Source organism: Dendropsophus ebraccatus, chromosome 4 (genome assembly GCF_027789765.1).
Source record: "Dendropsophus ebraccatus isolate aDenEbr1 chromosome 4, aDenEbr1.pat, whole genome shotgun sequence".
NCBI lineage: Eukaryota > Metazoa > Chordata > Amphibia > Anura > Hylidae > Dendropsophus > Dendropsophus ebraccatus.
The window spans coordinates 40,387,437-40,412,443 of NC_091457.1; the positions used below are offsets into that span (position 1 = coordinate 40,387,437).

At 40.1% G+C, this 25,007-nt stretch overlaps 1 protein-coding gene across 1 annotated transcript; it reads right to left on the reverse strand.

The window, feature by feature from the left end:
• Positions 1–1,061: 1,061 nt before the first annotated feature.
• LOC138789266 (mucin-5AC-like) lies at positions 1,062–24,945 on the reverse strand. Its single transcript, XM_069967870.1, has 11 exons — positions 24,903–24,945; positions 13,734–24,014; positions 9,618–9,956; positions 8,848–8,946; positions 8,306–8,346; positions 7,341–7,469; positions 6,186–6,284; positions 5,570–5,698; positions 3,749–3,815; positions 2,181–3,147; positions 1,062–1,453 (listed from the first exon to the last, which is right to left on the reverse strand). The coding sequence occupies exons 1-11, from the start codon at positions 24,943–24,945 to the stop codon at positions 1,282–1,284; spliced, it is 12,366 nt and encodes a 4,121-aa protein (XP_069823971.1). The 3' UTR covers positions 1,062–1,281.
• Positions 24,946–25,007: the final 62 nt, after the last annotated feature.

Consider the following 25,007-nt stretch of genomic DNA (forward strand, 5'->3'; position numbering starts at 1 on the left):
ACAATGGGCAGGAGAACTATATATAGAGGAGTGATTGGTGCAACTTAACCAATTAGGGACGTACTGTCCCTTTTAATCTGTGACAGCCGGTACGCGCGCACCCTAGCTGGGACAGCAGGGACCAGGAGCGCAGCGAGCTAAGTCTCCCCGCCGGGCTGAAGTGTAAGCAGCGCCTGGCCCCAGCACATGGGGACCGGCGCCTGCAGCAGGAGGTGGGGGAGCCATGCGGCGACGGCACAGGGCACGGGACGCCACCGCAGCCGTGACAGAAGCCCATTCAAAAGTTTGGCACATGACTTCGGACTCTCTAATGTTATGGCCCCTGAAGTGACGTCGTTGTTTAATAAAAATCCTGCATTATTTTTTTTTTTAAAGCTGAAGCTGTTTTTAAACCTGAAATGTTCCTGCTTCGTAGGTTGTATGATAGAAAGTGAATTTCTGAAGAAAGTTTTTAATATAGTTATGGCACCTGAGGATTCAGGAGCACTAAGAAGTTTTTATTTTTTGCTGGAGATACACTTTTATTTAAATGATGAAACAACCATCTTAACATTTCAAGAATAAGCTTGTGGATGATGTAATATTGTAGTAGCTGGTATTGCCAGAGTAGCACAATGTTCCTCTCATTTTATTTACTGGTTCAGCAATCTATTACACAAAGTGATTATTGGCTTTATTTGGCCGATTATCGGCCATTACGGCAATGCAATGCCGCCCCTGCAGTAAAGAACAGATGCTGATTCCATTGCAATCCGCCTTACAGTGATGACCAATATCCCACCAGTCAAATCACAACAGATCAAACTGATGGCCAATCCCAAGTATTGGAGCAGCAAGACCTCGCTCTTCATTATAGTATTTGCAACATACTGTACCTGTGTGAATGTATCTTATACTGAAGCTTAGCCCTGATGACAGATATTGCAAAGTCTTTATATATACATATATATATATATATAATTTTGATCTTGTAAACACAATAACTAAACTTATTAACAAAATAAAGAACAATGTGTTATTTGCATGTTTTTTTTAATTATTTTTGCACTTAAATATTACACTTTATATAACAGAATTGAGCCTTTTTCTTTTTGTGATGCACACTGTTATAAGAATATTTCAGTTATTTTACATTTACATTCTAGAAGACTACAGCTAAATTCTTTCTAAACAATGAAAAAGGCTTAGATAGTAAACAACAATTATCCTGATGACTTCAGTATGTCATGTCCAGGATTTATCACTGTGGGTATTGGGCCTGTTCCAGCTTTTTTGGAGTATTTATTGAAAAGGTGAACAGAAGGCACCAACACAACCACATCTGAGAACATCTGTGTAAGTGTAGACCTTGCGTCTTCCATCACCGCAAACTAGCTGGACACTCTTCTTGCCTACTTCAAGCTCTGTGCAGCAAGAACACGTGTGTTTCATGCTTCTGGTCTCCATTGAATAACTGAAAAATAAACAAAAGAAAAAAAATGACCAAAACAAATTCATGAAAAAAACATTGTCTTCTCATACAATAGCAGCCTATAATTACATTACATTAGGTATATCATGTATGTGGTTTTAACCGTTGAAGGAGTGTCTCTCGATCTGGTAAACCTTACAGTGGATACTACATTTGTAGAAAGGTTGGGTCAGCCAAAATTTTTTCTTGATAACTAAGTACTGGTATATGCTAAAACCAATGAAACACATTTACATTATTTCTTATGGAGGGAAAAAGCTGCTCGGTATTCACCCAGCCTTCCAGAACAGATTGTGGTTTAATACATAGATACTCTTAATTTATATCATGAAATTATGTAATATATAAAATGGATTATCAAAACTCTAATACTATACAATGTTGGAAGGCAGATAACTGCAACAGGCTCTGTACAGACTTTAAGGCTGTAAGAAAACCTGTAGGTAGGATTAGCATAACAGCCTACTAAATACTAAAAAATACTTCAGCTCTATAACTCAGATTAGCGAGAAAATAGTAACCAATATAAAATAGTACTAAACTTTTAGCTAGATATACAAACTTGTGTTTCAAGGTAAACATATAAGTGAAGTTCTAGTATGTCCCAGCTCAGTTTAATTTGCTATGTGTCCAGTTAATTATCACAAGAAATTGTAATTTATAACTGTTATTTTGTTTTCAAAGAAATGTATACTTGACAAAGACTTACACAGAAGTTCCCATGCAGGGGCCTCCACAAAATGTGAGCTCTATTGTCGCCACACAGTCATCTTCTTGCAGAACAGTAACGTTTTTGCGTACACCACAGTCTTCCGGAACCTTTGGTGTGCTGGTCACTGATTCTCCTGGAGTAGTATCAGTAACATTCGACCGTGAAGTAACTTTGCTTAGATTAGATCCTGGAGAAGTGTTGTCTGAGCCTGATCTTGGAGTAGTGTTATTTGAGCCTGATCTTGGAGTAGTTTGCTCTAAGCCTAATCCTGGAGTAGTCTCATGTAATTTTGATCCTGGAGTAGAGTTGTCTGAGCCTGATCCTGGAGTAGTTTGCTCAAAGCCTAATCCTGGAGTAGAGTTGTCTGAGCCTGATCTTGGAGTAGTTTGCTCTAAGCCTAATCCTGGAGTAGTTTCGTGTAATTTAGATCCTGGAGTAGAGTTGTCTGAGCCTGATCCTGGAGTAGAGATGTCTGAGCCTGATCTTGGAGTAGTTTGCTCTAAGCCTAATCCTGGAGTAGTCTCGTGTAATTTAGATCCTGGAGTAGAGTTGTCTGAGCCTGATCCTGGAGTAGAGATGTCTGAGCCTGATCTTGTAGTAGGTTGCTCTAAGCCTAATCCTGGAGTAGTGTTGTCTGAGCCTGATCCTGGAGTAGTGTTATGTAATTTTGATCCTGCGGTAGTGTTATCTGAGCCTGATCCTGGAGTAGTGTTATCTGAGCCTGATCCTGGAGTAGTCTTAACTAAGCCTGATCCTGGGGTAGTGTTGTCTGAGCCTGATCCTGGGGTAGTGTTATCTGAGCCTGATCCTGGAGTAGTGTTTTGTAATTTTGATCCTGGAGTGGTGTTGTCTAAGCCTGATTCTGGAGTAGTTTTGTGTATGTCTGATCTTGGTGTAGTGTTGCTTAAGTCTGATGCTGGAGTAACTTTGTTTAAGGTTGATTCGGGAACAGCTGTAGTAAAGTCTGTTAGAAAAAAGATAGGTTACGTTTCATTTAAAGGTTTGTAAACTATACAGGCAAAATATCATGATTTTTAGTTACTGATGATCATCCCGGCTGGTACTGCAGTACTGGCCAGATGATCTTCACTACTAATGAATTCAGATGCGGGCGCACCAGTCTGCCAGACCTGGACGCTCCATTGTGTGAACTGACAGGTTCTCTGCAGCCGCTATTCAATGAATTGCGGCCGCACAAAACTAACATGTCAGGTTTTTTTTAAGGGCTTCCACTGGCTTTTATAAAAAGAACAAACCACTATGTTCCCAGATCCTATCAAGGAAAAGGGGCCTGATATATGTTTCCCCTTCCCAACTTTTCTATGGCCCTAGAATATTTCCCAAAGTTATATGATTACAATGCCAAAATGGCTTGAAAAATAATAACAATAGAGAGGAGACAACACTTTAAAGCAAATTGGAGTGTGGAGTAAAACGTTGCACAATTCATCATGAAACAAGACCTTAATCCATTCTATCAAAAATGTATCTCTGAATTGCTTGTAATAAGTTTATGGAATTACTGCTTAGTGTTACTTCTTAAAATAAATGTCCCAAAATATTACCTTTACTTGGTGGTGGTAATAGATCACATGTTCTGCAGCAACCCTCTGCATCATACCGTATGGTACTCTACAGTACAAAAGGGAATCACTTAGTAAAACATTTTCTAAAGCAACTATGTGTTATCTTAGTTAATGGGTACATCATTTACAATCTTGAAGCAAATCTACCATACATTGCTTTTTTTCTTACCTTAGCCGCTCGGCACTGGTGCTGGGATCCCCCCGGTGGCACTGACTTTTTTTTTGAAATGCCGCCTGGTTCCCATGCTCAGCGCCAGTATTTTCCCAAGCACCAGTCTGGTTTGGAGTACTGGGGGCAATCCTGAGGCCCCCCCCCAGTGTGACAATACCCCCTCCCCTTTGTGACGCGGCTCAATTAGAATGACTAGAGCCACGTCACAGAGGGGAGGAGATATGGTCCCACTGGGGGTACAGCAGGCCTGCCTCAGTGCCCCAAGCCAGGCCAATGCTCAGAAAAAGACCAGCATCAAGGACGGGAACTGGGCAGCATTTAAAAAAACCACTAGGATCCCTTTAACGCTGCGTAGCGACAGAGGTAAAAAACAAAAAAAAATGAACCTGATGGTACATTTGCTTTAAATTAAATATACCTACTGTCTCTGTATCCAACTTTTGTTGAGGTTAAATGTCTTCTCATCTTGGCTTCTTCTCAGCGTTATACAATAAAACAATTTCCCCAAATTCCTAAAGAGAATTAATCAGTTTTATAGAGCAGGTTCAGGAGCTGAACCTGCTTGAAGCACAGTGGCTTCCTGCTGTTACGTGCATCAGATTGATGCTAATGACTGACATCAGCAATCTAGAATCCCACCCTTTAACCCCATTTTTTAAGTAAACAAAATAGTATCCTTGCATGCAGAATTGTCTAAACTATTAAAAAATTTTGTTACAGACCCTGCACAGTAAACAGTGTCAGGCTATGTTCATACATAGTAAGAGACTCTCTGAAAAAACAGGGTTTTCTGCGGCCACTATTCAATGAATAGCAGCCGCATAAAACTGACATGTCAGTTGTTTGCGGCGCCGTTAGGGATCCCGGACAGAGCGTATACTATGTGTATACGCTCCGGCCGGGATCCCATAGGCAGCGATGGCACGTATATTTCCATATAACTCACGGCTGTTGTACAACGGCCATGGTTTTACGAAAATATACGTTGTGAGAACATAGCCTTAATAAGAAAAAATGCTGAAGCCAGAATTACTTAATTATCATATAACATCATAATAAAATAAATAACAAAGTGATCAAAAAGTCTTATCCAACCAAAATAATACCAATAAAAACCATGTATCATGCTGCAAAAATTAGATACCATAGATAAAATAAAATAAAAAAGTTACAGGGATCAGAACCAAGCTTTTTGAGCATATTGATAATAAAAAAAAGTTTACATCTTGTAAAAGTATTGAAATGAAACAAACTACTGTATATAAATTGGGTATCGCACTGAATCACAGAATACAAGTAATGTGTCAATTTTACTGTAACTTTCAAGGTATAAAAGGAACAAAAAAAAATTGGCTAAATTACTGTTTATATTTCAATTTCACCTCACTAATAATTTTGGGTCATTTTTGTCATACATTATAGGGTAAAATGAGAGAAGTCCTGAGTACAGTTAGCCCAGCAAAAAAAAAAAACAGCCCTCATACGGCTCTGTAGAGTTATGGCTTTTAGAGGGTGAGATGTAAAAAATGATAACATAAAAGGAAAAGCAAACCCGTCCTTGAAGGGTAAACATAACATTTTACATAACGATTCTTTAAAACCAATCTGTAAAATATTTGTTAACCTACCAGATCGCATCTACTGATGTCTAATTCCTGGCAAACCTTCTTCACTCTGGTAAGGATGGGCTGGCCATCTTCTTCATTGCATTCATAGTAGCTGCATTTACTGTTAGGGCTGCTGTACGTCTGCCCAACCTAATGCACAAATAAGAGAACATATTATATTCAAATTCCAAGGATGACATGCATATTATGAGGAAAATAAGGACACGATTAGGGTAAACTAGGTTAGCATGGAGCTAAAAAATTTTTTTGCCTGGTCAGGACTAAGGGCAGGTGTCTGGGGTGGTATGTTCAGGCACTACAGAGCTTGGGGCAGCCTTTAGCTCTCAGCTATTTGGGACAGGGGTAAAGAGATGGAGCCAACAGACCGCTTACTGAAGTATGCCAAGTGGAGTTTGGCCTAAAGGGGAGGTGGATGACAAATTGGGGAGGTGGATGACAAAAGCTTACAAGAAATGAAATACAGTAACTGGGTGATGGAAAGTATTTATATGTCTCTTAGCTGGCATACATGGGAAGTTATGTCATATTAGTGGCCTTGTGATAATCTGCACATGGTATTGTATAGCTATATAGTTATTAGAAAAGTCATTGAGCAGTATTTTTTTTTTTTTGTTACCTCAATGTAAACATTAGCATTGTCATCACTCTTCATAGTACATTGTTTTGCCACACACTCTCCGCAGCACTGTCCATCCTTTATTTTGTATTCATAGCCCTAGGATACAATACAGAACAGGCAAAGTAATGAGTAATATATACAGAGATTATTATTATGGGAATTATAGGAACTTAGCTATACAGTAATTGGTTGTACCCTAGAAGGTTGTTTATAGATGCTGCTTCTGGAGGAATAGGACTTATCATGAATAATAAATCTAGATATGATGCATATTACAATATGGCCATTAAAGCGTTTAGTAGCAAAAACTAGACAGTCCGATCACTAATAATGGTCACTATTTAACGCTACGGCTGTTGTTGTAAAACTTCGGCCAAAATTAATGATCATGAACATTAACTTCAGCTGTAGCTTTATAACAACAATCATTGTTTGTGCTCATGTGTACAGAGTGGGAGCATAGCCTAAATTGGCACTTCCACAAAAATAAAATCTTTTGACAGAAAGACATGTGACTTATGTGAAAATGCTAGGGTAGGACCATGTCTCTGTGGACACCTTAATGTGGTGACATAGTATACTCTGTTTGATCAAATGGTTTGCTAAGATCCTCATTTTTTAAATATCTATAGAGCAGGTTTTATTGTGTGTATGCCGGGGGGGGGGGGGGGGGGGGGGGGTATGTACGGTAAGCACTTGCACCTTTAGGTTGCTGCTCCACTGTTTTTGTTTTTTGTTTATATGTCAGAAAGACATATAAAACATTTTGATAGGTCAGGGTATGAGTGTGACTGTAACTGTTCAGGAAAACAAGATGGGAGAAGGGTTTTTTTAGTGACAGGTCCACTTGAACAGACTCCCTATTCTGTGCTGTGAATGAAAAATTTGTTACACAGAAATTCTGAATAAGGCCTTTAAGTTCAATACCAGGATACCATGGCTGGCACCATAAGAGCATGGATCTGGACACTTTAAAATAAAGGCAGATAGCAAAAGGAAGTAACTAAGATATTCCTAAGCCAATATATTTGACTTTCACAGAATACACCATTTTGCTTCCCTTACCTAACACTCTAGTGGACATAACCATATAAGTAGAAATAAGGTAATAATGATATAAAAAAACTAAAAGACACTTAAGCATATTCTTACAGTACTGCAAGTAGTGTCACACTTAGTTCGGGCACATTTTATAGCATAGAATCCGGAATCACTGTCTTTATCATAGGAACATTGGCATGTTTCGCATGAGTCTTTTGGCTGCGGAATGTAAGATCCTCTCTGAAGAAAAAGAACCAAAAACATTATAGTTAATAAAAGTTTATGATATTGGCATAGATGTGTACATTTATGATTAGTTTTTAATGTATCGAAATGATGCATACTGCCTGATAAATGTAGTGCAATTTACTTTGAATAGAATGCTAGATAAAATGATAGTACAAGAGAACAATATACATAAATACACCAAAGAGAAGCAATAAAGACGTTGACAGAATAGGTCCAACTGGAAATGTAAGTCATTTACTTTGCTTAGGACACCATTATATGTGGCAATAATGCTGAAATTGCCGTGTGTAATAGGGTACATTGGGAAGTTATGCCATATTAGTGGCCTTGTGATATCTGCACATGGTATTGTATAGCTATATAGTTTTAGAAAAGTCATTGAGCAGTATTGTGAGCCATTGTGTGTTAAAAATTATTACCCATTGTTCATACTACTCATTGTGTAATAGAAAATGTGCAGCGGATAGCAGCAAAACACAGCATAATTACAAAGCCGTGTAATGTTCTCGGTTTCATTGGGCTCTTAAGATATTAGATGGCCCCAACCTGCCCCTCGGCATTCGCTTACCTAGCCTCTCATTTGAGCTGACAGGTCTAGAGAGACACCCTTGCTTTAATCACCCGTCGGCTGCACATTACCTATTACACAGAGAGATGTGCGGCTGTTGGCAATCATTTTCTGTCATGTTGACTCTTGGCTGATCGTAGTCTCCATTACACAGAGAGCTATCTGCCTTACTTGACATATAATTGCCCCGTGTAACACGGCCTTTAGTCTAAACATTATGTTCAATAGAGTAAATTATAAACAATATTGCAAATTTTACCTGATATACATCAGTTCCATATACACAGACGGAGTCAGGCACTGGAAAAAAAAAAGAGGTGATGCAATGTACTCAATGTCTTATATATAAGAACAAATATTCATGTAATTTATAGAATCCTTTGGGGATTTTATAGCCTAGTATCACATTGCGTTCTGCTTAACTATTCTAAAAGTGCTGCCAGACTTATGCCTCAGATTTATTTAGCTGAAATCCTGTAGAGTTGCATATATCCAATAAATGCATACTGCATGGTACATATATATATATATATATATTTATAAGGTATTGAAAAAAGGATAGCTCTATGCAGTTGATATACAATATGCCAAAGAGACCCTCATTTTCCTTATATGAGTCTATAGGCACATTACTGGCTTATCGGGAGACATTAATGTACATACTGTAGCTCCCAAGCAATAACGAGCAATAACTGTACTATGTAGCAGTATGTAAATCATATCTAATCGTTTTTGTATTAAAACAATTCCATTTAAAGTAGCTAAAATTACAAAGAAATGGGTCAGCAATATAATACATACCACATGTAATGTTGACACAACAGGCACCAGGTGGCAGGAAAGAAACTATTTTGTAGCCAGATCCGCATTTTGGCATTAGACATACACATTCACCACAAGCTGTAAAACAGAGACGTTAATTTAGTGTTTTTATGTTTTCTGTGGAATTGATATGTCAATTCTTTAGGCAGACAGCGGAATCCACCTGAGCATAGAATAGAGTCTATGGGATGGGCAGAGATTCAAGAGTGATTGTGATTGAATTCAAGCCTCTACATAAATCTCCGTAGCACCGGAGATGCGGGGACATTTATAAGTCATTTATAATAAATGTCCCCTAGAGTGTGTACTCTGCTATGGCTACTGGTCAGAAAAAAGAAAAATATGACTCCCCCCCCCCCCATTAGTCAAAGCTGACTACGAAAAAGTAGTCCTCACTTTGAATAATCCAACACATCCTTGTATTACACAGATGGTCAAACTATTTCAATAAGTGGGACTGATACCTCTGATACTAGCTGATCATTGGAAGTTTCAGTATCGGTATATGCTACCTTAGTGTAGAGGGTAAAAAAATGTAAAACTAGAAAAACTGTAGAGGTTAAACTACAGTATTAAAATGTCCATATTGTCAGAAAGTAAAATTTTAAAAGTTAATTGACCAGCATATTGATCGCCCCCTCATCTCAAAGATAGCAGGCAATCAGATCTGGAGAACAAGTATATAGATAATATCTATTTTGTTTTCCAGACAACCCCTTTAACATTAGTGCTTAGTAAAATCTACTCACTTTTGTTGGGTGTGGATACCATAGAGGTCAACAAGGTTGTTGATGATAAAATGGTTGAACCAGTTGTTGATACATTGGCGGGTGTTGATACAGGTGGTGTTGTACGTGATAGAGTTGGTGGAGATGAGGATGTTGATATCACTGAAGGTGTTGTTGACACAGTGGTGGTTGTTGAGCTAGATATAGGAGTAGTAGATCCTGTTGATTTTGGAGTTGTTGGGCCGCTAGTTGTTGTTGTTGAGGGGCAGTCCACACCATATCTTTCCAGCGTACAGTCAAGGGTACATTTTGCTGAATATTCACAGCCATTTTTATCCGGCATTCTATAGATGGTATCACCTAATAATTGTAAATATTATTAAAAAACATTAGAAAAAAATTAAAGGAAAAAGGAAATGCATCTAATGCTTAAAATATCATGTATATAGTATTGACAGTAACAGCATTGACAAAAACAAGAAATGACAGCATAAGCTGATATTGTTGACATTGTGATAGCATTTTCTGTAACATAGTTCTTCATCTGAATGTGGGTCTAAATAGAGATATAAGCTACTGATTTGGATATACATGCCACGCTCAGTGGCGTAGCTACAGTGAAGGCAGGGAAGGCGACTGCTATGGGGCCCCTGCAGGAAGGGGGCCTGAGGAAGCCTGCCCTGCCTTCATGGTAGGTACCCCGCTCCCCCAGGGGTCCAAAGAGGAAAATGGACCCCCACTGCACTGTTCAGCCCCCTCACTGTAGTGCCGGGTGAGCGGGCTGAACAGAGGAGCAGGACCTGCCAGACGGCACAGGAGAGGGATAAAGGACCTTTGGGTCACATGACCCAAAGGTCCTCAATACTTCTATGTGAAGATCAGCCCGGACTACAGGAGGAGGAGGGGGGAAGCCTGGGAGCTGTAAGTGCTGTGTATGTGTGTCAGTGAGTGTATATATGTATCTGTGGGTATATGTATATGTCAGTGTGTGTATATATGTATCTGTTTATATATTTATATGTCAGTATGTGTATGAATCTGTGGCTATATATGTGTGTGTGTATGTCAGCAATGTCTGTAGCACTGGTGTATGTGTGTGTGTGTGTGTGTGTGTGTATGTCAGCAATGTCTGTAGCAATGGTGTATATGTGTGTGTGTGTTTGTGTATGTCAGTAGTGTCTCAAGTGATTGACAGGTTTGCTCCCAAAGATGTTCTGCAGCAGCTTCTATTAATGCTGGGGTCTAATAAAAGAACCCACCACTAATATCTGCTGCATTTTCTTTTATTTCTGGTTGAGTATTTCGTATTACACTCAGATGATTTCCCTGTGTACAGTCTACTCATGGTGTATACATCTGCAATAGTGTAATCACATTACACACGTATATATGTGTATATGTCAGTAGCGTATCTGTATATACGTTAATGGTGCCTCTGTGTGTGTATATGTGCGTCATTGTCTGTGTTTGGCGGAGGGGGGGGGGGGGGCGTACAGGATTCATGGGGCCCAGTACAGTTTTTTGCTATGGGGCCCCATGAATCCTAGCTACGCCCCTGGCCACGCTCCTACATGATTAGCCAAATTGCCTGCTAACAACTGCAGGCATCAATACAATCACAGTAGAAATTTTGCCTACTAGTTAACCCCTTCAGGACTGTACAGATTTTCATTTTTTCTCTTCCCATTCTATAGGCAACCCTTTTATTTGTATTCATCTATAGAACCATATAAGGACTTGTTTTTTGCTGTGCCAATAGTACTTTGTAACAACAGCCAACATTTTGCCAAACAAAATTAAAACAGACCTTGCGCTATTGCACATTTGGGTTGGACTTGTTTTTACGCTGTTCTCTACGTGGTAAAACTGACATGTTACAAGTAGAGATGAGCAAATTTACCATAATAATGAAGAGAAACGCTTTGTTGTCTCTGCAATCTGCTCATCATATAGCTGCCTTTTACCTCTCTGCCTCTCTGCTCTTGGTGCTGGGAAAAGTTGGATCCAGTCCTAGGAAACTAAGAGATGTTTCCCAGGACTGGAGCTAGCTTTTCCAGACGCCTGGGAAGGAGCGGCACGGAGCGGAGCAGACTTCATAGCCCGCAGCCTGATGAGCTGATTGCCAAGATAACAAAGCGATTCACTTTGTTATTACTGTAAATTTGCTCATCCCTAGTTACAAGTATTGATTGCAATGATCCCCATGTTTTATAGCTATAGCTATGTTTTACTATGTTTAAAAACTTTTTTATTTTTCTGTCTACAATGCTGTTTAGGGATAATTTTTTTGTGTCATGATGAGTTATGTTTTTCTTTACCATAGTGATATGATTTTTTTTTTTTATCTAAGATGTGATATGACCAAAAAACATTCTAGCTTTTTTTTATTTACAATATTCACTCCCAGGAAACCTTCATACGTATTCATTAGACTACTAATAAAGTATAGCACTGCATAGAACAGTTAGATTGTTGCTCTGCTAACTCTGTTACCAGAGACACTTGAACAAGCATGGAAGATATGTATAGACTTATGGATATATGAGTGAGTGAACAATCACTTTTTTAAAATGATTTTTTAATCCATTTTATATGAGATAAAAAAATGCTAACATTTTCCTTAACTTTCATAAGCAATTATTAGATTGCTAATAGTGTGTAGCATTGCATGGAACAATTGGGAAGATGCACAATTATGTTGCGGGGTGCTAATCTGACATCCAACAGGTATAGCACTTGTCATCCGGACATTTAAATGACACAATGGCTATTAGTTGCAACATTTAATACCTTCACATCCACAATCAGTATATATATATATGTTCTTACTGATGATACCCCATGCATTAGGAATGTATATATAGATTCCTTACTGTAAAGGGGTTTTAATGTGTGCAGGGCCGCTCCAGTGTGAGCAGCGCCGGCTTCAATGTGAACAGCCTGCACACACACTATTGTCCTAGGAGCCGGGCATATTAACAGGCAGCAGCGATCACGCTGCTGCCTGTCACTAACCCCTTAAACACCATGATCTATAGCAATTTCGTCGTTTAAGGGAGTTAGTGACAGGAGAAGAACCTATCATTGACTGATCAGAAGCCTACAGAGTGACCGCTTGGGTCCTGATCACTGTCGCTGACAGGCAGAGGTACAGTATTTAATGCTGTCCTGTCGGATCAGTGGTCTTCTTATAGAGTTTTCATCAGGCAGACTCTATGGGAAAATTGCCAATAATAGTGATCAATTCCATGCAATGGCATTGATCAGGATATGCAATCTACTAATGCAAGTTTTTAAAAACATGGCAAAAACCCTCCCCAAATAAAAGTTTAAATCCTCTTTTTAACATTTTACAAATAGAAATATGTAAAAAAAAAAGTCCAGTCTATTAAAATATATAGTCTATTTAAATTTAACAATATTGTCTCCACGCAATGAAACAGCATAAACGAGAAATGGAAACAGGATTGCTGATCTTTTTAATTATAAATTTATAATTTGAATTATATATCAAAATTTTTTTTATAAAAAGTGATCCAAAACTCCCAATATGATACCAAATAAACCTGAAGATCGTGGTGCAAAAAAATTACCTCTTACCTGCTCCGTAGGTGAAAAAAAAGTGTTATGATTTTTAGAAGGCGAGAAGGAGAATATTGCTTCATTGTGACCCGGCCACCCATGCATCAATGACCTTTGGTCATGAAGGGGGTTAAATGATTAAAGGACTTATACGAGCGGGATCACTGTTTTCAGTTAATAGCAGAAGGTATCTGCTGTACATAGCAGTAGAAACCCACTGTGTATGGAGTGAGCTCAGCTTCTCAGACCATCTCCATACAGCCCTTCTCTTGCCTAGCCAAACAATTCATGTGAACCATTCGGAAAGGGGTTGGCAACTTTATAGTAAAATTTAGCTAACTACATTGTTGGTATAATTTTTTGGTCATAAAAGTTCAAATTTTAAAAAGTCCTGAAAAAAATTGAGCTAGAATGTATTTCTCCCCACTTGATCTCCTTATTGGTGGGGGTCTTAGTAATTTACCTGTGACATGTGTAAAAGGTTTAATTCTAACAACAGGTACGCTTTAAAGTTCAATAAAAAATACAATTTATATGACAAACATATTTACTTACCAGGTGAAAAAAGTGAACTATTGACTTGGCAAAAGCATTTTGTTGTTGAGCGTGATGTAGTTGTTGGTGACGTTGTCTGAGACAGCGTGCTAGTTCCTGTACTTGTGGATAAAGGAGTAGTTAAAGAAGTAGATGATGTTGATGAGGTGGTAAAAGATGTAGTTGATTTTGGTGTGGTTGTAGTTCCAGAAGTGGACGTAATAGTATATGTGGAACTTGATGTAACAGTTGTTGATGTGGTGGATTGAGAGCTTGAACTTGTAGTAGTTGAGGAGGTCAGGGAAAATGATGATGGAGTTGAGGATGATGTGCTTGACTTGAAAGAAGTTGACGTGGAAATAGTAGTAGATGTGGGAGTTGTCCTAGTTGATGTTGTAGGTGACGTGGTTGTAACAGTTGTAGGTGTCTTGCTTGTGGTTGTAGATGAAGAGGAACCAGTTGTTGATTTGCTGGTTGTAGAATGTGACGTTGAGGATGTAGACAATGAAGATGAAGGTGAAGTTTCACCACAGATTTTGGCACAGCATTGCACCCTTATTCTGTAATAGTCACATACTGGGGCATCAATTCCTCCTTGTTTGGCTAATAGACAAGCAATGCCAGTTTCCCTGCTGCACTGTGATACTGCTTTACTGTCTTTGGCGCTCAGGTCTGGTCTTATGTCACACTCAATGTCACTGGCCATTTCCAGTGTTGAACACATTTCATAACTAGCAACCTTTAAAACTTCTGAGCTATTAATTTCATCACCAGCGAAGTTGGGAGGTAAGTCGTCTTCCTCACTTGAATGTTCTTTAATCACTTTGTGGACTATTTCATTCAAAAATGCGTTATTGGTTTTGCCGACACTTTCTTTAGACCCTTTTTGTCCAGAGGGCTGCTTTTGGTCTTCATCGCTTGAGGAACCCTTGAAAAATTTGTTGATTAAATCACTGAAAAACCCTTTACTGGACTTGCTATCTGCTTGTTTAGAATGGCTTTGGTCTTCATCACTTGAGGAGCCCTTGAAAATTTTTTTGATGAGATCACTAAAAAATCCCTTCTTGGGCTTTGCATCCTTTTCCTTGGAATATGTGTTTTCAGAGCTACCATATTTTTCATTAGAGTGGCTATCAAAGAATTTACCATTTTCTTCACTGGAGTCACCTCCTGCTGGATTATTTTTTCCTTCTTTACTAGACTTTGTTGGTGTGTTGTTGTCTTGCATCCATGATGACCAAGAGCATTTCATTGAATATGCATATGGACAAGTTGTTGAAGATGTAGTTGAGACACTAGTGGATGAATGAGTGGGTGGTCTTGTAGAAACAGTTGTTCCACTTGTACCCTTTGTTGTTGTAGACACAGGAGTAGATTTTGGAGTTGATCGTGTTGATGTCGTAGGGGGAGTTGAGGTGGTTGTGCCTGTAGATGTAGTAGAAATATAGCCTGATGTTGTGGGTGACTTACTTGAAGTTGTAGCAGAAGTAGAAGTGGTTGTTGTACTTTCAGTTGTGGGAAGGGAATAAACTGAAGGTGTTTTAGGTGAGATAGAGGTGGTTGATGCTGTGGGTGTTGTGGGTGTCTTGCTTGTGGTGGTAGAAGTAGAGGTGGTTGTTGTACTTTCAGTTGTGGGAGGGGAATATACTGAAGGTGTTTTAGGTGAGATAGAGGTGGTTGAAGCTGTGGGTGTTGTGGGTGTCTTGCTTGTGGTTGTAGAAGAAGTAGAAGTGGTTGTTGTACTTTCAGTTGTGGGAAGGGAATATACTGAAGGTGTTTTAGGTGAGATAGAGGTGGTTGATGCTGTGGGTGTCTTACTTGTGGTTGTAGAAGTAGAGGTGGTTGTTGTACTTTCAGTTGTGGGAAGGGAATATACTGAAGGTGTTTTAGGTGAGATAGAGGTGGTTGATGCTGAGGGTGTTGTGGGTGTCTTGCTTGTGGTTGTAGAAGAAGTAGAAGTGGTTGTACTTTCAGTTGTGGGAAGGGAATATACTGAAGGTGTTTTAGGCGAGATAGAGGTGGTTGTTGCTGTGGGTGTCTTGCTTGTGGTGGTAGAAGTAGAGGTGGTTGTTGTACTTTCAGTTGTGGGAGGGGAATATACTGAAGGTGTTTTAGGTGAGATAGAGGTGGTTGAAGCTGTGGGTGTTGTGGGTGTCTTGCTTGTGGTTGTAGAAGAAGTAGAAGTGGTTGTTGTACTTTCAGTTGTGGGAAGGGAATATACTGAAGGTGTTTTAGGTGAGATAGAGGTGGTTGATGCTGTGGATGTATTGCTTATGGTGGTAGAAGTAGAGGTGGTTGTTGTACTTTCAGTTGTGGGAAGGGAATATACTGAAGGTGTTTTAGGTGAGATAGAGGTGGTTGATGCTGTGGGTGTTGTGGGTGTAGAAGTAGAAGTGGTTGTTGTACTTTCAGTTGTGGGAAGGGAATATACTGAAGGTGTTTTAGGTGAGATAGAGGTGGTTGACGCTGTGGGTGTTGTGGGTGTCTTGCTTGTTGTTGTCAAAGTAGTAGAAGTGGTTGTTGTACTTTGAGTTGTGGAAAGAGAATGGATTGAAGGTGTTCTAGTTGATATAGAGGTGGTTGATGTTCCAGTTGGAGTTGATGTTGTTGTTTCACCACAGATTTTGGCACAGCATTGCACCCTTATTCTGTAATAGTCACATACTGGGGCATCAATTCCTCCTTGTTTGGCTAATAGACAAGCAATGCCAGTTTCCCTGTTGCACTGTGATACTGCTTTACTGTCTTTGGCGCTCAGGTCTGGTCTTATGTCACACTCAATGTCACTGGCCATTTCCAGTGTTGAACACATTTCATAACTAGCAACCTTTAAAACTTCTGAGCTATTAATTTCATCACCAGCGAATTTGGGAGGTAAATCGTCTTCCTCACTTGAATGCTCTTTAATCACTTTGTGGACTATTTCATTCAAAAATGCGTTATTGGTTTTGCCGACACTTTCTTTAGACCCTTTTTGTCCAGAGGGCTGCTTTTGGTCTTCATCGCTTGAGGAACCCTTGAAAAATTTTTGGATTAAATCACTGAAAAACCCTTTACTGGACTTGCTATCTGCTTGTTTAGAATGGCTTTGGTCTTCATCACTTGAGGAGCCCCTGAAAATCTTTTTGATGAGTTCACTGAAAAATCCCTTCTTGGGCTTTGCATCCTTTTCCTTGGAATATGTGTTTCCAGAGCTACCATATTTTTCATTAGAGTGGCTATCAGAGAATTTACCATTTTCTTCACTGGAGTCACTTCCTGCTGGATTATTTTTTCCTTCTTTACTAGACTTTGTTGGTGTGTTGTTGTCTTGCATCCATGATGACCAAGAGCATTTCATTGAATATGCATATGGACAAGTTGTTGAAGATGTAGTTGAGACACTAGTGGATGAATGAGTGGGTGGTCTTGTAGAAACAGTTGTTCCACTTGTACTCTTTGTTGTTGTAGACACAGGAGTAGATTTTGGAGTTGAACGTGTTGATGTCGTAGGGGGAGTTGAGGTGGTTGTGCCTGTAGATGTAGTAGAAATATAGCCTGATGTTGTGGGTGACTTACTTGAAGTTGTAGCAGAAGTAGAAGTGGTTGTTGTACTTTCAGTTGTAGGAAGGGAATATACTGAAGGTGTTTTAGGTGAGATAGAGGTGGTTGATGCTGTGGGTGTTGTGGGTGTCTTGCTTGTGGTGGTAGAAGTAGAGGTGGTTGTACTTTCAGTTGTGGGAGGGGAATATACTGAAGGTGTTTTAGGTGAGATAGAGGTGGTTGAAGCTGTGGGTGTTGTTGGTGTCTTGCTTGTGGTTGTAGAAGAAGTAGAAGTGGTTGTTGTACTTTCAGTTGTGGGAAGGGAATATACTGAAGGTGTTTTAGGTGAGATAGAGGTGGTTGATGTTGTGGGTGTCTTACTTGTGGTTGTAGAAGTAGAGGTGGTTGTACTTTCAGTTGTGGGAAGGGAATATACTGAAGGTGTTTTAGGTGAGATAGAGGTGGTTGATGCTGTGGGTGTTGTGGGTCTCTTGCTTGTGGTTGTCAAAGTAGTAGAAGTGGTTGTTGTACTTTGAGTTGTGGAAAGAGAATGGATTGAAGGTGTTCTAGTTGATATAGAGGTGGTTGATGTTCCAGTTGGAGTTGATGTTGTTGTTTCACCACAGATTTTGGCACAGCATTGCACCCTTATTCTGTAATAGTCACATACTGGGGCATCAATTCCTCCTTGTTTGGCTAATAGACAAGCAATGCCAGTTTCCCTGTTGCACTGTGATACTGCTTTACTGTCTTTGGCGCTCAGGTCTGGTCTTATGTCACACTCAATGTCACTGGCCATTTCCAGTGTTGAACACATTTCATAACTAGCAACCTTTAAAACTTCTGAGCTATTAATTTCATCACCAGCGAAGTTGGGAGGTAAATCGTCTTCCTCACTTGAATGCTCTTTAATCACTTTGTGGACTATTTCATTCAAAAATGCGTTATTGGTTTTGCCGACACTTTCTTTAGACCCTTTTTGTCCAGAGGGCTGCTTTTGGTCTTCATCGCTTGAGGAACCCTTGAAAAATTTGTTGATTAAATCACTGAAAAACCCTTTACTGGACTTGCTATCTGCTTGTTTAGAATGGCTTTGGTCTTCATCACTTGAGGAGCCCCTGAAAATCTTTTTGATGAGTTCACTGAAAAATCCTTTCTTGGGCTTTGCATCCTTTTCCTTGGAATATGTGTTTTCAGAGCTACCATATTTTTCATTAGAGTGGCTATCAGAGAATTTACCATTTTCTTCACTGGAGTCACTTCCTGCTGGATTATTTTTTCCTTCTTTACTAGACTTTGTTGGTGTGTTGTTGTCTTGCATCCATGATGACCAAGAGCATTTCATTGAATATGCATATGGACAAGTTGTTGAAGATGTAGTTGAGACACTAGTGGATGAATGAGTGGGTGGTCTTGTAGAAACAGTTGTTCCACTTGTACTCTTTGTTGTTGTAGACACAGGAGTAGATTTTGGAGTTGAACGTGTTGATGTCGTAGGGGGAGTTGAGGTGGTTGTGCCTGTAGATGTAGTAGAAATATAGCCTGATGTTGTGGGTGACTTACTTGAAGTTGTAGCAGAAGTAGAAGTGGTTGTTGTACTTTCAGTTGTAGGAAGGGAATATACTGAAGGTGTTTTAGGTGAGATAGAGGTGGTTGATGCTGTGGGTGTTGTGGGTGTCTTGCTTGTGGTGGTAGAAGTAGAGGTGGTTGTACTTTCAGTTGTGGGAGGGGAATATACTGAAGGTGTTTTAGGTGAGATAGAGGTGGTTGAAGCTGTGGGTGTTGTTGGTGTCTTGCTTGTGGTTGTAGAAGAAGTAGAAGTGGTTGTTGTACTTTCAGTTGTGGGAAGGGAATATACTGAAGGTGTTTTAGGTGAGATAGAGGTGGTTGATGCTGTGGGTTTCTTACTTGTGGTTGTAGAAGTAGAGGTGGTTGTTGTACTTTCAGTTGTGGGAAGGGAATATACTGAAGGTGTTTTAGGTGAGATAGAGGTGGTTGATGCTGTGGGTGTTGTGGGTGTCTTGCTTGTGGTTGTCAAAGTAGTAGAAGTGGTTGTTGTACTTTGAGTTGTGGAAAGAGAATGGATTGAAGGTGTTCTAGTTGATATAGAGGTGGTTGATGTTCCAGTTGGAGTTGATGTTGTTGTTTCACCACAGATTTTGGCACAGCATTGCACCCTTATTCTGTAATAGTCACATACTGGGGCATCAATTCCTCCTTGTTTGGCTAATAGACAAGCAATGCCAGTTTCCCTGTTGCACTGTGATACTGCTTTACTGTCTTTGGCGCTCAGGTCTGGTCTTATGTCACACTCAATGTCACTGGCCATTTCCAGTGTTGAACACATTTCATAACTAGCTACCTTTAAAACTTCTGAGCTATTAATTTCATCACCAGCGAAGTTGGGAGGTAAATCGTCTTCCTCACTTGAATGCTCTTTAATCACTTTGTGGACTATCTCATTCAAAAATGCGTTATTGGTTTTGCCGACACTTTCTTTAGACCCTTTTTGTCCAGAGGGCTGCTTTTGGTCTTCATCGCTTGAGGAACCCTTGAAAAATTTTTTGATTAAATCACTGAAAAACCCTTTACTGGACTTGCTATCTGCTTGTTTAGAATGGCTTTGATCTTCATCACTTGAGGAGCCCCTGAAAATCTTTTTGATGAGTTCACTGAAAAATCCCTTCTTGGGCTTTGCATCCTTTTCCTTGGAATATGTGTTTCCAGAGCTACCATATTTTTCATTAGAGTGGCTATCAGAGAATTTACCATTTTCTTCACTGGAGTCACTTCCTGCTGGATTATTTTTTCCTTCTTTACTAGACTTTGTTGGTGTGTTGTTGTCTTGCATCCATGATGACCAAGAGCATTTCATTGAATATGCATATGGACAAGTTGTTGAAGATGTAGTTGAGACACTAGTGGATGAATGAGTGGGTGGTCTTGTAGAAACAGTTGTTCCACTTGTACTCTTTGTTGTTGTAGACACAGGAGTAGATTTTGGAGTTGAACGTGTTGATGTCGTAGGGGGAGTTGAGGTGGTTGTGCCTGTAGATGTAGTAGAAATATAGCCTGATGTTGTGGGTGACTTACTTGAAGTTGTAGCAGAAGTAGAAGTGGTTGTTGTACTTTCAGTTGTAGGAAGGGAATATACTGAAGGTGTTTTAGGTGAGATAGAGGTGGTTGATGCTGTGGGTGTTGTGGGTGTCTTGCTTGTGGTGGTAGAAGAAGTAGAAGTGGTTGTTGTACTTTCAGTTGTGGGAAGGGAATATACTGAAGGTGTTTTAGGTGAGATAGAGGTGGTTGATGCTGAAGGTGTTGTGGTTGTCTTGCTTGTGGTTGTAGAAAAAGTAGAAGTGGTTGTACTTTCAGTTGTGGGAAGGGAATATACTGAAGGTGTTTTAGGCGAGATAGAGGTGGTTGATGCTGTGGGTGTCTTGCTTGTGCTTGTAGAAGTAGAGGTGGTTGTTGTACTTTCAGTTGTGGGAAGGGAATATACTGAAGGTGTTTTAGGCGAGATAGAGGTGGTTGATGCTGTGGGTGTCTTGCTTGTGGTTGTAGAAGTAGAGGTGGTTGTACTTTCAGTTGTGGGAAGGGAATATACTGAAGGCGTTTTAGGTGAGATAGAGGTGGTTGATGCTGTGGGTGTTGTTGGTGTCTTGCTTGTGGTTGTAGAAGAAGTAGAAGTGGTTGTTGTGCTTTCAGTTGTGGGAAGGGAATATACTGAAGGTGTTTTAGGTGAGATAGAAGTGGTTGATGCTGTGGGTGTTGTGGGTGTCTTGCTTGTGGTTGTCAAAGTAGTAGAAGTGGTTGTTGTACTTTGAGTTGTGGAAAGAGAATGGATTGAAGGTGTTCTAGTTGATATAGAGGTGGTTGATGTTCCAGTTGAAGTTGATGTTGTTGTTTCACCACAGATTTTGGCACAGCATTGCACCCTTATTCTGTAATAGTCACATAATGGGGCATCGATTCCTCCTTGTTTGGCTAATAGGCAAGCAATGCCAGTTTCCCTGTTGCACTGTGATACTGCTTTACTGTCTTTGGCGCTCAGGTCTGGTCTTATGTCACACTCAATGTCACTAGCCATTTCCAGTGTTGAACACATTTCATTACTAGCAACCTTTAAAACTTCTGAGCTATTAATTTCATCACCAGCGAAGTTTGGAGGTAAATCGTCTTCCTCACTTGAATGCTCTTTAATCACTTTGTGGACTATTTCATTCAAAAATGCGTTATTGGTTTTGCCGACACTTTCTTTAGACCCTTTTTGTCCAGAGGGGTGCTTTTGGTCTTCATCGCTTGAGGAACCCTTAAAAAATTTGTTGATTAAATCACTGAAAAACCCTTTACTGGACTTGCTATCTTCTTGTTTAGAATGGCTTTGGTCTTCATCACTTGAGGAGCCCCTGAAAATCTTTTTGATGAGTTCACTGAAAAATCCTTTCTTGGGCTTTGCATCCTTTTCCTTGGAATATGTGTTTTCAGAGCTACCATATTTTTCATTAGAGTGGCTATCAAAGAATTTACCATTTTCTTCACTGGAGTCACTTCCTGCTGGATTATTTTTTCCTTCTTTACTAGACTTTGTTGGTGTGTTGTTGTCTTGCATCCATGATGACCAAGAGCATTTCATGGAATATGCATATGGACAAGTTGTTGAAGATGTAGTTGAGACACTAGTGGATGAATGAGTGGGTGGTCTTGTAGAAACAGTTGTTCCACTTGTACTCTTTGTTGTAGACACAGGAGTAGATTTTGGAGTTGAACGTGTTGATGTCGTAGGGGGAGTTGAGGTGGTTGTGCCTGTAGATGTAGTAGAAATATAGCCTGATGTTGTGGGTGACTTACTTGAAGTTGTAGCAGAAGTAGAAGTGGTTGTTGTACTTTCTGTTGTGGGAAGGGAATATACTGAAGGTGTTTTAGGTGAGATAGAGGTGGTTGATGCTGAGGGTGTTGTGGGTGTCTTGCTTGTGGTTGTAGAAGAAGTAGAAGTGGTTGTACTTTCAGTTGTGGGAAGGGAATATACTGAAGGTGTTTTAGGCGAGATAGAGGTGGTTGATGCTGTGGGTGTCTTGCTTGTGGTTGTAGAAGTAGAGGTGGTTGTTGTACTTTCAGTTGTGGGAAGGGAATATACTGAAGGTGTTTTAGGTGAGATAGAGGTGGTTGATGCTCTGGGTGTTGTGGGTGTCTTGCTTGTGGTTGTCAAAGTAGTAGAAGTGGTTGTTGTACTTTGAGTTGTGGAAAGAGAATGGATTGAAGGTGTTCTAGTTGATATAGAGGTGGTTGATGTTCCAGTTGGAGTTGATGTTGTTGTTTCACCACAGACTTTGGCACAACATTGCACCCTTATTCTGTAATAGTCACATACTGGGGCTTCAATTCCTCCTTGTTTGGCTAATAGACAAGCAATGCCAGTTTCCCTGCTGCACTGTGATACTGCTTTACTGTCTTTGGTGCTCAGGTCTGGTCTTATGTCACACTCAATGTCACTGGCCATTTCCAGTGTTGAACACATTTCATAACTAGCAACCTTTAAAACTTCTGAGCTATTAATTTCATCACCAGCAAAGTTGGGAGGTAAGTCATCTTCCTCACTTGAATGTTCTTTAATCACTTTGTGGACTATTTCATTCAAAAATGCGTTATTGGTTTTGCCGACACTTTCTTTAGACCCTTTTTGTCCAGAGGGCTGCTTTTGGTCTTCATCACTTGAGGAACCCTTGAAAAATTTGTTGATTAAATCACTGAAAAACCCTTTACTGGACTTGCTATCTGCTTGTTTAGAATGGCTTTGGTCTTCATCACTTGAGGAGCCCTTGAAAATTTTTTTGATGAGTTCACTGAAAAATCCCTTCTTGGGCTTTGCATCCTTTTCCTTGGAATATGTGTTTCCAGAGCTACCATATTTTTCATTAGAGTGGCTATCAAAGAATTTACCGTTTTCTTCACTGGAGTCACTTCCTGATGGATTATTCTTTCCTTCTTTACTAGACTTTGTTGGTGTGTTGTTGTCTTGCATCCATGATGACCAAGAGCATTTCATGGAATATGCATATGGACAAGTTGTTGAAGATGTAGTTGAGACACTAGTGGATGAATGAGTGGGTGGTCTTGTAGAAACAGTTGTTCCACTTGTACTCTTTGTTGTTGTAGACACAGGCGAAGATGTTGTGCGTGTTGATGTGGTAGGTGGAATTGAAGTGGTTGTGGTTGTAGTAGACACAACTGTAGATGTAAATGGTGTTTTTGTGGATGTTAAAGGAACAGAGGTAGTTGATGGTATTTTTGTTGAGGTAGTTGTTAATGTTGATGTTGTTGTTCCACTTGTTGTGGTTGTAGTGAAAACTGAAGAAGTTGTTTTAGATGTTGTGGTTGGAGTTGACGTTGTTGAACTTGTTGATTTTGTAGATGTAGAGGTAGATGTAGAGGTTTCAACTGTTGTTAATGGTGTTGATACACTTATGCAATCAGCTAATGGTGAACAACATTGAACTCTAATTTGGTAATTGTAACATATTCTCTGAGGTTGTTGACTGTTAAGACAAATTAAGCCTACATATTTGTTGCATGTTACTTGTTGACCAAGGTCTTCTAGTAGATCATCAGGGAAAGCTTTTGCTCTGCATTCCACATTTTGAGGTGCATCACAAATTTTAAATCCCTTTTTCCTTATGTTGTCAAAAGTTTCAAAATCTCCTTTATCAATGCCATACGTAGGGTAGTCCACATCAAACCAGTTTGACCAAGTGCATCCTGCTTGTTCTGCAGTGACTGTACATACTAAAATTAAAGAGTAAAAAATGCATTTTAGTGAAAAATATTTGATGCTTGATTTTCACATTATTGACATACCATTTAGCGAAAACACAATTTTAATTACTATAGTCCTATGACAAGTATTATTATTATTATATATTATAATATTATTATTGTATGTATGACGGCTTACTGCTATATATAATGTAATATGGCCTTAAAAACCCTAACAACAGACATGTTAAAGGGGTACTCCGGGCAAAATGTATTTTTAAATATGTTATTATATAAGGAAAATTATACAAATCCCTAATATACACTTATTATAGGAAATGCACATATAGTGCTATTTCCCTCAATATAGTAGATCAGGCAGGCTCACTTCCTTAAAAAAATTGTGAAGTCACGTCTCAATTGTAGCTTTCGGCAGGGGGCGCATGTAGAAGTAAAGAATTAGAAAGGCGCCTTCTCCCTCCCTCCCTCTGTCCCATCCCGCTGCCTATCTCCCTCCCCTGTCCTATTACACCTCCTGCCCGGTTTAAGGCAGTGGGGTGAGTGCTCCTTATCTGACGCTCACCCCGCTGCAGAGGCCCCTCCTGCACCTCCCGTCCTCTGAGCCCGTCTCCCCTCTGGGCCTCAGCGCTTACCCCGCCGCCTGGTCCCGGGGGAGTAAGCACTCCAGCACCTTTCCCCTGCCCCACATCTAAGCCTGTCCCATGGAGAAGCGCTCACCCGCCACCCGGTCCCACCGGGGTTAGCTCTCCTGTACCTGCCCCACATCAAAGCATGTCCCCTCCACACTGGGCTCACTGACGCCCGGTCCTGGGCTGGAGCGCTCACCTGCCGCCCGGTACCGGGTGGGTGAGCGCTACTTCTCCCAAGCAGATCCCCTTAGCTCTTCCCTCAGCTAACCTGCGCTGAGGTGCAGCGAAGATGGAGGCACTGTGTCCTCCATCCTGTGGAGGCACTGTGTCCTCCAGGACTGGGTGGCGGGTGAACGCTCCTCCATGGGACAAG

Excerpts from the sequence above, each read along its gene's own strand:
- LOC138789266 (XM_069967870.1), bottom strand. The coding sequence starts at position 24,945 with ATGGAGGACACAGTGCCTCCATCTTCGCTGCACCTCAGCGCAG. Across the intron at positions 5,699-6,185 it reads ATGCTAATGTTTACATTGAG|GTTGGGCAGACGTACAGCAG; the intron begins GTAACAAAAAAA and ends TTTGTGCATTAG. Across the intron at positions 3,816-5,569 it reads ACATCAGTAGATGCGATCTG|AGTACCATACGGTATGATGC; the intron begins GTAGGTTAACAA and ends TTTGTACTGTAG.